Raw genomic sequence first — 14,465 nt, 5'->3', positions numbered from 1 at the left:
TTTTGCTATTTAACTATTTTTTTTTGTTAAAGAAAGTAATACTGTAAAGAACCAGTTAGCTTTTTTTTTTAAGATTTATTTGTTTGTTTGTTTGTTTATTATATGTGAGTACACGGTACCTGTCTTCAGACACTCCAGAAGAGGGCGTCAGATCTCATTACAGATGGTTGTGAGCCACCATGTGGTTGCTGGGATTTGAATTCAGAGACTTCAGAAGAGCAGTTGGTGTTCTTAACCACTGAGCCATCTCTCCAGCCCCTGCTTTTTAATTTATTTTTTTTTTTCATATTTAAGGACCAACAGCTAAAACCTATAGATAATGCCTAGCTTCTTTATCCAAGCCAGTGAGTGATTTGCTGATTAGCTAGTTGTCTGTACTCTGTGCCAGAGCAGTCACAGTAAGCAGAACTTACAGTAAGATAACAAGATAGCATTCTCTAGCTTACCTAAATTTTAATGTTGGCCTATTACACATTGTATCTGGAAATGAATTTTAGTTAAGTGAGAAATACCTGTTGTTTGCTTTCTGACCTTGTTTATTAACAGAGAAATATTAAAGTTACTCTTTGAGTATTAAAACTTTTGTACTCTGAGTAATTTAAAATATTTTTTATATGTGGTGATCTTAAAGTGAGGGATTTTGTGACTTGGAAAGCGATCAAGGGCATAAACTTGAACTAAATGTGGTAATCTTTTCAAAAAAGTAAGCTGAATGAAAGTTTTTAATTGGATAGCTTTATTTTTAGCTAAAGAGAATAAATTCTATGCCTTTTAAGTTAAGTTTTATAAGAAGACAGGTTAGTTTTCCTAGGAATAATTAAAATCATTATGGATAATGAATAGTGTTGTAGATTTATGCTGCTCCTTTTTAATTAGAAACTCTTACTCTTACTGTATAGACACCTAGCTGATGTACATATTTTACCCTTACTGTATAGACACCTAGCTGATGTACATATTTTACTCTTACTGTATAGGCACCTATCTAATGTACATATTTTACTCTTACTGCATAGACACCTAGCTAACATACATATTTTACTCTTACTGCATAGACACCTAGCTAATGTACATATTTTACTCTTACTGTATAGACACCTAGCTAACATACATATTTTACTCTTACTGCATAGACACCTAGCTAATGTACATATCTTACTCTTACTGCATAGGCACCTAGCTGATGTACATATCTTACTCTTACTGTATAGACACCTAGCTAATGTACATATCTTACTCTTACTGTATAGACACCTAGCTGATGTACATATTTTACTCTTACTGTATAGATACCTAGCTGATGTACATATTTTACTCTTACTGTATAGACACCTAGCTGATGTACATATTTTACTCTTACTGTATAGACACCTAGCTGATGTACATATTTTACTCTTACTGTATAGACACCTAGCTGACATACATATTTTACTCTTACTGTATAGACACCTAGCTGACATACATATTTTACTCTTACTGTATAGACACCTAGCTGACATACATATTTTACTCTTACTGTATAGACACCTAGCTAACATACATATTTTGGTGATACGATTCTTTAGTAAATAAGAACTGGGATTAGGGTGTGACTTTGTAGTTAGACCATGTGTGTAGCAGTTGTGAAGCCCTGGTTTCAGTCCCCAACAAGGAGTCATTTAGTTGGGGTGTTTTGACCTGTATTGATGTCTGAAAGTGTGTAATTTGTTAAGTTTAACTTTCTTATTTAGAAAAATAAGATTCAAAGGAAGAAAATAACAGTGTGCATTCATTCTCAGACTAAGCGTATAAGAAAAATATTTAAACTAGTCTGATAGTCAACTTTTTTTTTCCACCAAGAGTAAACTCATGAGAACCTCTTATTAAAAAGGATATTCTTTGACAGTCTGTTCCATATTTCAAATTGATTATGTTATTACCTGCTAATGCCAAAGTTATTGGTCTCATTTCTCTCTATGTAGTATTAAAAGCACTTAAGGAAAGTAGAAACTATATTATATACTAGTCAAAATAGTATTTAAAAGTTAATAAGCCAAACTTTATCTTGCTAAATAGGCTTAATTGGGACACTTCTTTGTGTGAGATGTGGCTACTTTTACAGTGTTAAAGCAGGGCTTAAAAGAAGTAAAGTTTGAGTAAGTTAATTATCTGATACTGCAGAAAGGGAAAGAACAGTTGAGTTAGATCATTCCACTTAATGTAGCAGCTTTAAAAGCCAAAGAAAGTTTATGACTGGCTCTAATAACTTTTATAGTAGGATTAAATACATCACAGCATTTTTCTCATATTAAATGTGTTGGGTATAGTATGTCTTTCTAAAAGCAACCCGCTTGACATGATAGTATTTGATAGAAGGTATTAAAATAACTAGGTTCCTTATTTCTCTATCTGAGTTTATGTAATGGATGTAAAGGCCAGTTGAATAAATGTAGTTCTGTGAAGTTTATGTTACTGATCTTATTTGGGAAAGCAAACTAAATACTCTTCTATAGATGAAACATCTTTATAAATTCTTGTTCATAAGATAGCATTTTCTATGCTGTTTTGCTAAAAATTAAAGATAATACTTGGTCCCAGAAGCACACTGCTCCAGCGATCCTAATTTGCTCTAAAGCTGAGCCACCCCGCCATGGCCACTGCTGCTCTGCAGTGGTGTCACTAGGTGACTGTAGTGACAGAGGGCTGCCTTCTACCCTACTCACTTTCTTCATTGTCTGTAGAAGGGAGGAGAGAATTCCGGTCTGTAACTTTTTGGACAAACTTTTTAAGAGTTTATACTTGTTTAATTGGGTAATAAGTGACCCCTCCTGTTAATCCTAGCAGAAATCTTACCTCTGTGTTAATATTATTTAAAAAAAAAATGATGGGCCAAACTTCTGGTCCACAGACCAAAATATTAGTATATAATGCCATTTATGTTGGATTCTCTTTGAATGTAGTGTGGCAGGTAATAGATTCACCCCCAGGCAACTGTTTTAGAATGCATGTTTGTGAACTTGGATTATAGGGGAGAACACCATGTTTTCATGTAGATTAGGAGAACACTTGAAGTGAGGTCAGTCTGCTCCTGACAGAATCATCTAGAAAGGCCAGAATTGTGAACAGGTGTTCATGGTCACTAGAACATAAAATGAAAAGTGTGAAGCCTGTATCAGTTAATAGTTTCAACATTGCTAGACATTTTCTTTAATATAGATTCATATAATGTAAAGATCCTTAATGTGAATAATGTATTTCCTCTCTACTGACACATTTTAAATATATTTGTTTAGGTTTTACTGCAATCACTGCAACAAACCCCATTTGGCTTATAAAGACTCGCTTACAGCTTGATGCAAGGTATGTTTTTGTTTGTTTGGTTTGTTTTGGTTTTGAGACAGGGTCTTACTGTAGCCCGGGAGGAGCACAGGCTGCCCTCAAATGCAAATGCATGTTGATCTTACTGCCTCAGCCTTCCAAGTGTTGTGCTTACAGGTGAGTCACCACACCTAGCTCAATATAGTTATTCCTTTTTTTTTTTTTTTTTTTTGTAAATAAGTGTGTACTCTGTCTGCATGTACACTTGTATGCCAGGAGAGGGCATCATACCCCATTATAGATGGTCGTGAGCTACCATGTTGTTGCTGGGAGTTGAACTCTATCTCTGGAAGAGCAGATAGTCTTCTAACTGCTGAGCCATCTCACCAGCCTTAAATTAATTTTTTTATTCTTAAAAAAAAAAGCCAACATGGATTTAGCTAATTTTTTATGTATAAATTTGTATTTGTAATTGATTAAAACAGGCTTTAAGCAGGGCAGTGTCCCTTTTTGGCTGCTAATTTTATACACAAAAGTGGGATGGCATTACATTTTCACACATGGACAGGATGCATTTCTAATACACACACATACACATACGTTCTCTCTCCTGTTCCATTTTCAGTGATACTAGCTCCATTTCTCCTTTTGTCTTTCGTGTGTGTGCTGCTATGAGTTTCTTTAGGATTATTTCCAGAAGCCATGGGTAAGAGTTTGTTTTAAAGAGGGTAGGCCCCTTAAAATAGCTACACCACTAAAGAAATTCTATGCCCCATCAACCTTTAACTATACCCAAATCCCCAGGAGAGAGCGGCACTCTATGAACCCCTTCCACTCCCTCAGCAGTGCTGACAGGACAGTTATGTAGAGATCCTGCTCAGGGCATCACAGCTGCCACGACTCTAGTGCCATCCTCATGACTAGAAATCATTCTGTGTCATCCCCCTGTCTCTTCCCTTCTTCCAGCAGTATTTGCTGAGTCTTGGAAGAGGTTATGCAGACAACCCACTTATAGCTGAACATGCAACAGTTGTTGATTCTTTGTCTCTTGACAGTCTGTAGTCACAGCTCACCTTTGCAAAAAGAAGCTGGCAGCAGCCTCCTTCTGTGGCGTGAGCATGGCACTGACAGCCATCTGACGGGCCTGTCATGTCCATTTAGCAGCATCCTTCTGTGGCATGAGCATGGCACTGACAGCCATCTGACGGGCCTGTCATGTCCATTTAGCAGCATCCTTCTGTGGCATGAGCATGGCACTGACAGCCATCTGACGGGCCTGTCATGTCCATTTAGCAGCATCCTTCTGTGGCATGAGCATGGCACTGACAGCCATCTGACGGGCCTGTCATGTCCATTTAGCAGCATCCTTCTGTGGCATGAGCATGGCACTGACAGCCATCTGACGGGCCTGTCATGTCCATTTAGCAGCATCCTTCTGTGGCATGAGCATGGCACTGACAGCCATCTGACGGGCCTGTCATGTCCATTTAGCAATCATTTCCCCATTAGTCACGGGGTTTGACCAGTTTTTAGAACCAACTGTGAAACTTTTCCTCTGGAGCAAGCCTCTGTCTGATCCAGTCGGAAAGCAGATGGGCATCCCCTGAAATAGGCCTGCCAGTGTTACGCCAGTAGGTTCATCTTGCCTAGCCAATCAGTATTGTGCATATTGAGTCCACAGCAAGTAAATCTGGTTGAAACTCCTTCCCCAGCCTTCTGCATAGCACTTTCTAGCACTGAGGGCCACTATTGAGTATTTGTTGGTGCTTCTGTTTCATTTGAAATGTGGATCTCCTACCAAAAGCAAAAGCTATATAATAGCTGATAATGAGACAGTCTAAATAAGAAAACTGCCCGTATTTTGGAGTTTTATGTGCTGCTTATTGGGGGATGATAGGTTAACCAAGCCAAAGTAGTGATTATTACCTGTATAGCTCCTTGTAAGGGCCTCCTAACAGCTAAATAAATGACCTCATAGCTAGTCTAGAGAAAGGACCATTGCTTAACCCAGTGACCTATGTCCAAAAGCGCTGAGCTGGGAGGCCGCAGCCCTATGGTGGTAGACTTCCTTAGTTACCACTGACCTCAGGTTTACCAAGAAAAAGTTTACTCATTCAACAGAGCTATGTTGAGCAAGTACTGCTTCATGTTATAAGATTCACCTGGAGTCACTGGGATTTATTTTAAATGGATAGATCAATGGATGATTCTTTTTTAAAGCCTGCTTTTGGTTTTTCGAGGCAGGGTTTCTCTGTATAGCCCTGGCTGTCCTAAGTGCTGGGATTACAGGCCTACACCACCACTGCCCTGCTTAAAGCCTGTTTTAATCAAGAACCAATAAGAATAAATCTCAGAGAATCTAAAATATAAGACTTGGGGGATGTTTTGTCATCTGAGAGCAGACTAGAGGCAGCAGTGCAGCTGAGGTATTCCATCTCAGCTCCTGTTGGCCTCAGTGGAGAAAAGGGAGAGTTCACTTTTTTTTTTTTTTTTTTTGAGATTATACTTCTTAAATAGCCGATCTTATCTGGTTGTATTAGTCAGGGTTCTCTAGAGAACAGAAGATTACAGGTAAAAGGCTTGTTGATAGTTTCTAGGTATAGGTCTGGATTAGCTGGGCAGTGCCGTTTCCTGAAGGTACTATTCCCTTTATTCCCCTTTGAATCAGACCTTTCCTTAAGCTTTTTTTTTTTCCTTTAAAGATTTATTTATGCATTTTATCTATGTGGGTGTTTTGACTATATGTACATTTGCACACTAGAAGAGTACTGGATCCCATGGGGCTACAATTACAGATGGCTATCAGCCACCATATGTGTGCTGGGAAGATCAGCCAGTGTTCTTAACCACCACCTTTCCTACCACCACGACCCTTTTTTGGAGATAGGGTTTCTCTCTGTAGCCCTGGCTGGAGCTCCCTCTAGGGACCAAGCTGGCCTTGAACTAAGAGATCTGCCTACCTGTTCCTGCTTCCTGAGTGCTAGAATTAAAGGCATTTGTGCTTCACCACCACCGCCCAACTAAACTTTTTAGTCTCTTTGAACAAAGAACTTGGTTCCACCTGGTATAACTGTCCTTTGAGATACTCGGCCAGAGTCTGACCAATACAGATGCAGATGTTCGCAGCCAACTATCAGACTGAGCACAGGGACCCCAATGGAGGAGTTAGGGGAAGGACTGAAGGAGCTGAAGGGGTTTACAACCCCATAGGAAGAACATCAATATCAACCAAACAGACCCCCAGAGCTCCCAGGGACTAAACCACCAACCAAAGAGTACACATGGAGGGCCCTGTGGCTCCAGCAGCATATGTAGCAGAGGATGGCCTTATCTGGCATCAGTGGGAGGGGAGGCCCTTGTCTTGTGGAGGCTGGATTTACCAGTGTAGGGGAGTGCTAGGGTGGGGAGGCAGGAGTGGGTGGATGGGTGAGGGAAGCACCCTCACAGAAGCAGGGTGTAGAGGGTGCAATGGAGGGTTGTAGAGAGGAAACCGGGAAAGGGAGATAACATTTGAAATGTAAATAAATAACCAATAAAACAAAAGCAATAAAAGAGAACTTGGTTCCAACATTACATTTCCTGGTGCTCTTTTTTTTTTTTCAACTGTATCTATATTTCTCTTTGTTCTGCTTGCCCCCTTTCTGCATAAAGTGATCACTTAGTCTGTCCTGAAATCTCCTTTACCAGTGATACTGACCCAAAACTCTTTAACCCCAGTCGCATTTTTAGGTGAAGGGAAAAGATCAGCCACGTATCACAAGAATGGAAGAATGTACCCTTTAGGGATAGCTACAGTGCCCTCATGCGGCACTGAAAGAGATTATATTTGGAAATGTAGGGACAGAGTGGCCATTTACCAAGCTGCTCCAAGGGAGTCTGTCAGGCATTTGTCTGATAGCTTTTCAGCTGGGCCTTTGTGAAATTGAAAAAAAAACTAATTATGATCCTTACTTTAAGATGCAGTATCATGGGCTGGTGAGATGGCTCAATGGGTAAGAGCACCCGGCTGCTCTTCCGAAGGTCGGGAGTTCAAATCCCAGCAACCACATGGTGGCTCACAACCATCTGTAATGAGATCTGACTCCCTCTTCTTAGTGTCTGAAGACAGCTATAGTGTATTTACATATAATAAATAAATAAATATTTTTTTTAAAAAGATGCAGTATCATAATTTAACACCTCCCTTGGCCTTTGGGGGTGAGGTTAGTTTGTTTGGTTTTTTTGAGACAGAGTCTTAATTATGTAGTTCTGGCTGGCCTGGAACTCACTGTGTAGACTAAGCTGGCCTCAAACTCATAAAAGATCCACTGCCCTCTGCTTCCCAGAGTGTTGTTGAGATGATGATGCACACAACACAGACAATGCCGACCCTCATTGTCTCATGTCAGTAACTGCAAAGGAAATTTAGCCTCCTTGGAACTGAATGTTCACAGTGTAAGACTTTGGGGTTTGATACTTTTTGAGTCTTGCTTGGGTCAACATTTGAGCATGGCATGGAGTTCCATAAAAGTAGGGAAAGAATAAAGAGTGCCATATTTAAGAAATACATATTTTGTTAACTTCGATAAAAATCTTCCAGTACTTAATGCCAGTAATATTTTCCCTTTTATTTGCAGGACTCGTGGGGAAAAGCAAATGGGTGCTTTTGAATGTGTTCGTAAAGTCTATCAGACAGACGGACTGCGAGGATTTTATAGGGGCATGTCTGCCTCCTATGCCGGCATATCAGAGACTGTTATCCATTTTGTTATTTATGAAAGTATAAAGCAAAAACTACTGGAATGTAAGACTGCTTCTATGATGGAAACTGATGAGGAGTCTGTGAAAGAAGCATCGGATTTTGTGAGAATGATGCTAGCTGCTGCCACCTCAAAAACCTGTGCCACAACCATAGCGTATCCACACGGTGAGAGAATAGCTGGGCCACAACCATAGCGTATCCACACGGTGAGAGTATAGCTGGGCCAGAGCAGTGCATCACCCTCTGGGGCATACAACACTCAGCTGCCATATAAGAAGATGCTGATCTTAATAGTAGTTTTAGGGCTGGTGAGACGGCTCAGTGGGTAAGAGCACCCGACTGCTCTTCCGAAGGTCCAGAGTTCAAATCCCAGCAACCACATGGTGGCTCACAACCATCTGTAACAAGATCTGACTCCCTCTTCTGGAGTGTCTGAAGACAGCTACAGTGTACTTACATATAATAAATAAATAAATCTTTAAAAAAAAAAATAGTAGTTTTAAGTCTAGTCATGCCATCATGTTTAAATGGAAAACAAGAAGAAATGTTAAAATTGTAATTTGCCCAAGGGTATGTCAGAAATGGATCCCAGATTTAAAGTCTTTAAATTACAAGGACCCAAGCAATTTTATATTATTTTATATTGCCACATTAAGCATGCCCACCAAAAAATTGCTTCTAATATATCCTGTATTCATCTTTACTATATTTATGAATATTATTTGTTCATCAGGCTGTATTTATTATATACCCTTATATTTTACTTAGTGTATATGGCTGTATTAGTTTGGTGTTTATCCAGTCTGACTGGTCTCAGGAAGCTAGCTATACACTGAATCACTGTCATGAGTTTATAGTGACAGATGAGCTCTGTGCTCGGTAAGGAGGAGGGTAAAAAGGTTGCAGTAAAATGATTTTCTTTGCTGGGCGGTGGTGGCGCAAGCCTTTAATCCCAGCACTCGGGAGGCAGAGGCAGGCGGATTTCTGAGTTCCAGGCCAGCCTGGTCTACAGAGTGAGTTCCAGGACAGCCAGGGCTACACAGAGAAACCCTGTCTTGAAAAAAAAAAAACAAAAATAAATAAATAAATAAATATTTTCTTTTGTTTTTCCTATACAGAAGTTGTAAGAACAAGACTACGTGAAGAAGGGACAAAATATAGGTCTTTTTTTCAAACATTGTCTTTGATTGTTCAAGAAGAAGGCTATGGATCTCTTTACCGCGGTCTAACAACTCATCTGGTGAGGCAGATTCCAAACACGGCCATTATGATGGCCACCTACGAACTGGTGGTCTACCTTCTCAACGGATAGCAGCAAGGGCTGCCATACTGCAGAGCAGGAAGACCAAAAGATCACAGTGGACCATGGAATCTTGAAGCCAGCCAGCATGGTGGACAGAAGACAGTAGTTGGGAAACATGTAACTACTATGGCTGAGTGGAAGTTTGGTTTTAGGAAGTAAGGTACCATACGACATTAATCTTTCAGTGAGTAAACCCTGGGCCGCCTCGTCAAGAATGCTTTGAAAAGCATTCCTTTCTCAAAATTGCCATTTTCTCTATTGTTCACCAGCTCCAGTTTGTTTTACTGGTTTATGACATTCAGAATACAGTGTTGATTCCATGAGCATTTTTGGTTGTTTAAACAAAATCATTCCTAAGTGTATACTGTACTGTAATTTTCCAAAGATGGTAGTGACAATTACAAATGACTAACTTGAACGTCTGCAATACTGTAAAATAACAAGTCGATCCTCAGTAACACTTCCCCAGGAGGGCCTGCCTGTTACAGTGTTTTATGTTATCTGACACCCATAATCACTGTATTTTGACAGCCAGTGAAGTAGTATCTAAATACTTCACATTTTCAACATCAAAATGTTATGGTCACATCTAAAAGATCTCCATCATAATTGAACATATCAAACAAACACACACAGCTAATGGTTTGGGACTATAAAATAAGCTAGTGGATACTGACTCAGTGACTTAGCATCCTCATACCTTTTCCAATTATGTGATGCAGGTATGGATATAATTTTGATTCATAATGTGATTATCACAGTCTCATACCTACATATTATTTACTTTAAAAGTAGAAAACTAACAACTTGAATTTTTTCTACTTACTTTCACATTAAGAATTTTAACCTTTGAATTATTTCCACATCTGTATAAGTTATTCTTTGTTGGTAGAGGAAATGGTAATTTTCAGTTTTGCCCTTTATAGGCTCCTTGAAGTGATATTAATATTTAGGACAATATAAATATTACAAAAAGACACGCTCAGCTATCAGATACAATAAATCTTAGTTGGCAGAGAGCCTGTAAGCGAGTGTGCTACATTGCACAAATGTTATTCCTAGTTCCCTAAATGCTCTCTCATAGAGTCAGGCTAGTTTTAGTTCATTGTGTTAACAAGATAATAGTTTTTAAATTTTGCTGTTGAGTCAACAACATGTTTGAATACTTTAATATATATGGCCATTATAAAGGTATTTGCTGCAATACTATAGATTTTCCTATGGATGTTGCTATACTGGCATATGAAACGTCTACAATTAAACTCTAGTGTGGTGCTCATCAGAGGACCTTCACTTTACACTTTGTGCAATGGCTTTCTCTTCAGAATGACTTTGTGAATGCACTTTGTGGCCTTTTGAGGGGGTAAGGGTCAGGAGAGAATTCATGTTAATTTCTTTAACATTGTTATGTATTAGGCAGAAGCAGTGTTCATAATATTTTTCTGGATTTTAGGTATGTTTTGGAGATCTTACAGTATTTTAAGTATGCTGTGTAATGCCACATTATTATGGAAAAAAATAGCCGCATGCCATTGAAAGCTTTCTCTGCTGTCACCAATGAAGTTTAATCCCTCTTAAATTTCTCACCTTGACTTCCTTGTAATCAGTAACTGGATGTTTTTGAGGTGCTCAATTGGAATTAAAAATATTCCAATCTATTTGGAGACCAAAGGCACGTTTAGATCCGTTACCTTTGGAATTATTGTAGCTTTGACATCTATGACATGGAACATACCAAAAAATAAATCCCCACGCAGGGGTTTAACTTAAATGTGTAGAGAAGGTCTCAGGCTATAGTGTTTGCCTCTTCAGGTGCCACTGATACTGCCTAATACAGCGCCATTTGCTCTGTGAAGATCAATAACAATTATGTTGAATGTCAGACATGTTCTCCTGTGTTACACAGATCTCAGATGATGAAGAATGACATGAAAACCAGCAGCCAAGGAACAGCTTGTGTTGTCGTAGCAAGTCCACAATAAGTGTCCTTCAGGGATAACATGTAGCAGTCGGTATTTTACAAGTAAAACTCACATTAGCCTCTAGTGCTTTTAAAGTTAGCGTGTGATCTGCAAGAAACGGGGTTTTAGAGTCTCAGTGGTTACTTGTAAAGCAACCGCTGGAAAGGAGCAAGGAGATCTGTTTTTTTTTTTTTTTCCCTGAGCATTGTGTACCACAGTTTACTTCATGACAGAGATAATCCAAAAAAACGGAAATCATATATATGTTTTATATAGTTTGTCTATGAAGTATTTCTTTGAAGATTCTAATTGTAATGTTTTTTTTTAAGTGCATACTCAGAGCATTGGATTTTTTTAAAACTTGTTTTCAATTAGATAATCTTTTTTTTAATGTCTTAAAGAGCTAGGGTGGATCTTGTTGTATACTTTTGTTGCAGTCTTCTCAAAAAAGTGAACTCACTCAGCCGGGCTAGAGCAGTAGCTACTAGAAGCAACCCTCACACAGCAGCAGCTCCTGTGGCTCAAATGCTTGAAATTTGGATAATCCAGATGGTGAGTTGCCAAGCTGTCATGGGATACCATACAGTGCTTTAAGTTGCCTGGGTTGGCTTTTACTTCAACTTTTGTTTGTTTTATTTTTGGACTCTTGTTGCCTGAGATGACCCTGACTCCTGCTTCCCCTGCCTTTGCCTATAAGTACCAGCGTTACAGGCTTGCCCCTCCACGCTCACGGACCTTGTTCCAGTTCTCATTGTACAACTGTGTGGAACCATCCCGACTCAGAGGGGCTCGAGCTAGCTTGTAATTCTGATACCATGACAGCGTTGTTAGGTCACACAGCCTGGTCCTTTGTCCACTTTTGGTAGCCTTATTAGGATGAGCACAACATGGGGTGTCCAGAAGAGTGAATGTCACCGAAGTCTAAACATGGGGGGCTTTAAAAATCCATGAAATCATTATTTCAGTTTGAAGAACTTAAGTGGTAGATATCAGTGTCCCCCTTCCTCCAAGGCCCTTCCTTCGTATTTCTCAGTTCACATGCTCTTCTGTCCAATCTGCCCGTCTGATAGGGACCCCTGCGGCTGATGCACAGCTCGCTCTCCTTCTTTACTGTGACTTCCAACATTCCTAAGGAGATCCACACATCTGGGTAAAGAAGACAGACCTTTACTATAATATAAAATGAAGAGTGCTTTCTGCCCCTCACATCCCCTATAACTTTGTTTCTCCCTAATTGCACCTGGGTTTTTATGCTGTCCACTTTAGAAAATAAAGGACTAGTTCTGATCAGCTATGCTAACCTTTCTGAATGTACCCCAGTGGATGTGAATTAAATTATACCAATCACTCACAGTGTAGTCAGCTTTAAAAGAGCTGATGAGCTTTGCCCATTCATGTGAGTGTTGCTATTGTTGCGGTTTTTGTACATGGCTGCAAATTATGTGCATTTATGTTCTGTTTATGTTAACTAGCTGACTTGTACTTGAATTAAAATTCAAAAAATTAAAATGTGCTTTTAAAAATGTGTATCTTAAGATTTTATAATGGTGATATCATTGTACCAGCATTAGGCTGTGTGTAGAACAGACTGCATTGTTCTGAGTTACGCAAAAAAACTTTCTGCCTGTTAAACCTGATAATATCTGGGTATAAAAAGGTCAGATAGTGTAATTCCTTCATACCTTGAATCTGTTGGTGTGTGGTCTTACAAATCTGTTGATCTTTGAATTCAATGCTTTTCATCTGTCAAAACATCCAATTTGTACAGCACTGAACAGTGAGTCTGGTTAGAGTATTAAATTGATGTACTCTATCTAGGTAGTGACATTTTCACACTAACTTTTTTGTCCTAATAATAGATTTCAAGAAAGTTAATATTTTTTTAAACCAGAGAGCTTATAGAGTGACCAGGTGAATCCATACATAGTAGGGGATATGGATTAAAAACGATGGTAGTGGACAGGCAAGGTGGCTAAGCAGATGAGGTGCTTGCTGCCAAGTCTGACCACCTGAGTGGGGTTCACATGGTGGGAGGAAAAACCAACTCCTCCAATTATCCTTTGAGTTTCCTTGCAGACTGTGACACTTGACCTCTCACATAAAAACACATTAAATAGTAGTTGTTTAACTGAATTGTGCTCTTGTTTCCACCTACTTCTTTCAGTTGTCATGTTTTAAGTTTCCAAGTTTACATGTTCTTATAGGCACAGAAGCCAGATGAGATCTGTCCTGTTGTATAGAGATTGGTATGATTTAGTTCATGTCTCATGTTAAGGGGTATGGGTGTGTGTTTTACTAAATGTTAAGGAGAGGAATTTGGATTTATGCTTTCTCGGCCTTAGTGTGGAGGTTTGGTCTGCTGCTATGTTGAATGCTTAATTCTGTATCTGTTGCTTCAAGGTGAGCGAATTCTCATGCCAGCTTTTGTTGTACAAATTTTGTTCCTTAATATAAAACTATTGGTTGAATAAAGATGCCTGTAGCTAAGCAGAAGAGGTAGGTGGGGCTTTGGTTTCACAGGCTTTTGGGGGTCTGAGGAGAGGCCAAGAGAGAGAAGGAAGAAGTCACCATGGAATAGATAGATCATGAGCACATGGCCACGAAGACTGGCCAATTGGAATCTGAGCAGCCCAGAAGGAACAAGGAAAGTGATATCTTGGGATTATTGACAGAGATGTAGACAAAAGAACAGAGAGGGTGGATATCTGCCCAGCTCTAGTGCTTTTAGGTTTTTCTTTTTTTTTTTTTAAGATTTATTTATTATTATATATAAATACACTGTAGCTGCCTTCAGACACACCAGAAGATGTTGTGAGGTCTTTGGATGCTTGTGAGCCACCATGTGGTTACTGAGATTTGAACTCAGGACCCTTGGAAAAGCAGTCAGTGCTCTTAACCGCTGAGCCATCTCTCCAGCCCCATGCTTTTAGGTTTTACTATAAGTATAAAGGCTTTGTGAATTTTATTTGGGAACTAATGACCTAAGGTGTGGTAGAAACCCCTGAATATTTACCACACCTTACTGTCACATTTGTATAACTCGTAAAACTTAAGGCATATTCATTATACAGATTTTTTTTCAATCTTTGTTAGATTTTTCCCCTTCAAGATACTTTTTAAACTATTATGAATAAAATTGTTTCCTTTTATTTCCTCAAGTATG

The 14,465-nt window shown here is 39.2% G+C and overlaps 1 protein-coding gene across 5 annotated transcripts in view; it reads left to right on the top strand.

Moving 5' to 3' along the window:
- Window positions 1–13,115, top strand: part of Slc25a36 (solute carrier family 25, member 36) — a 35,761-nt gene extending 22,646 nt beyond the window's left edge. For 2 of the 5 annotated variants that reach the window (XR_379402.3, XM_006510870.4), the window contains 3 exons: window positions 3,273–3,339; window positions 7,914–8,203; window positions 9,157–13,115. Coding sequence is in view for 3 of the 5 variants with exons in the window: in XM_006510870.4 (XP_006510933.1) it covers window positions 3,273–3,339; window positions 7,914–8,203; window positions 9,157–9,350 (551 nt within the window). In the remaining 2 variants the exon portion in view is untranslated. Of the gene's footprint in view, window positions 1–3,272; window positions 3,340–7,913; window positions 8,245–9,156 lie in introns of those variants that run through there. The other 3 variants (NM_138756.4, XM_011242678.3, XR_003947817.1) reach the window with 3 other exon arrangements.
- The last annotated feature ends 1,350 nt before the right edge of the window (window positions 13,116–14,465 follow it).

Source organism: Mus musculus, chromosome 9, assembly GCF_000001635.26.
Source record: "Mus musculus strain C57BL/6J chromosome 9, GRCm38.p6 C57BL/6J".
NCBI lineage: Eukaryota > Metazoa > Chordata > Mammalia > Rodentia > Muridae > Mus > Mus musculus.
Note: the sequence above shows the minus strand (reverse complement) of the source record. Positions and strands in the feature narration are given on the sequence as shown.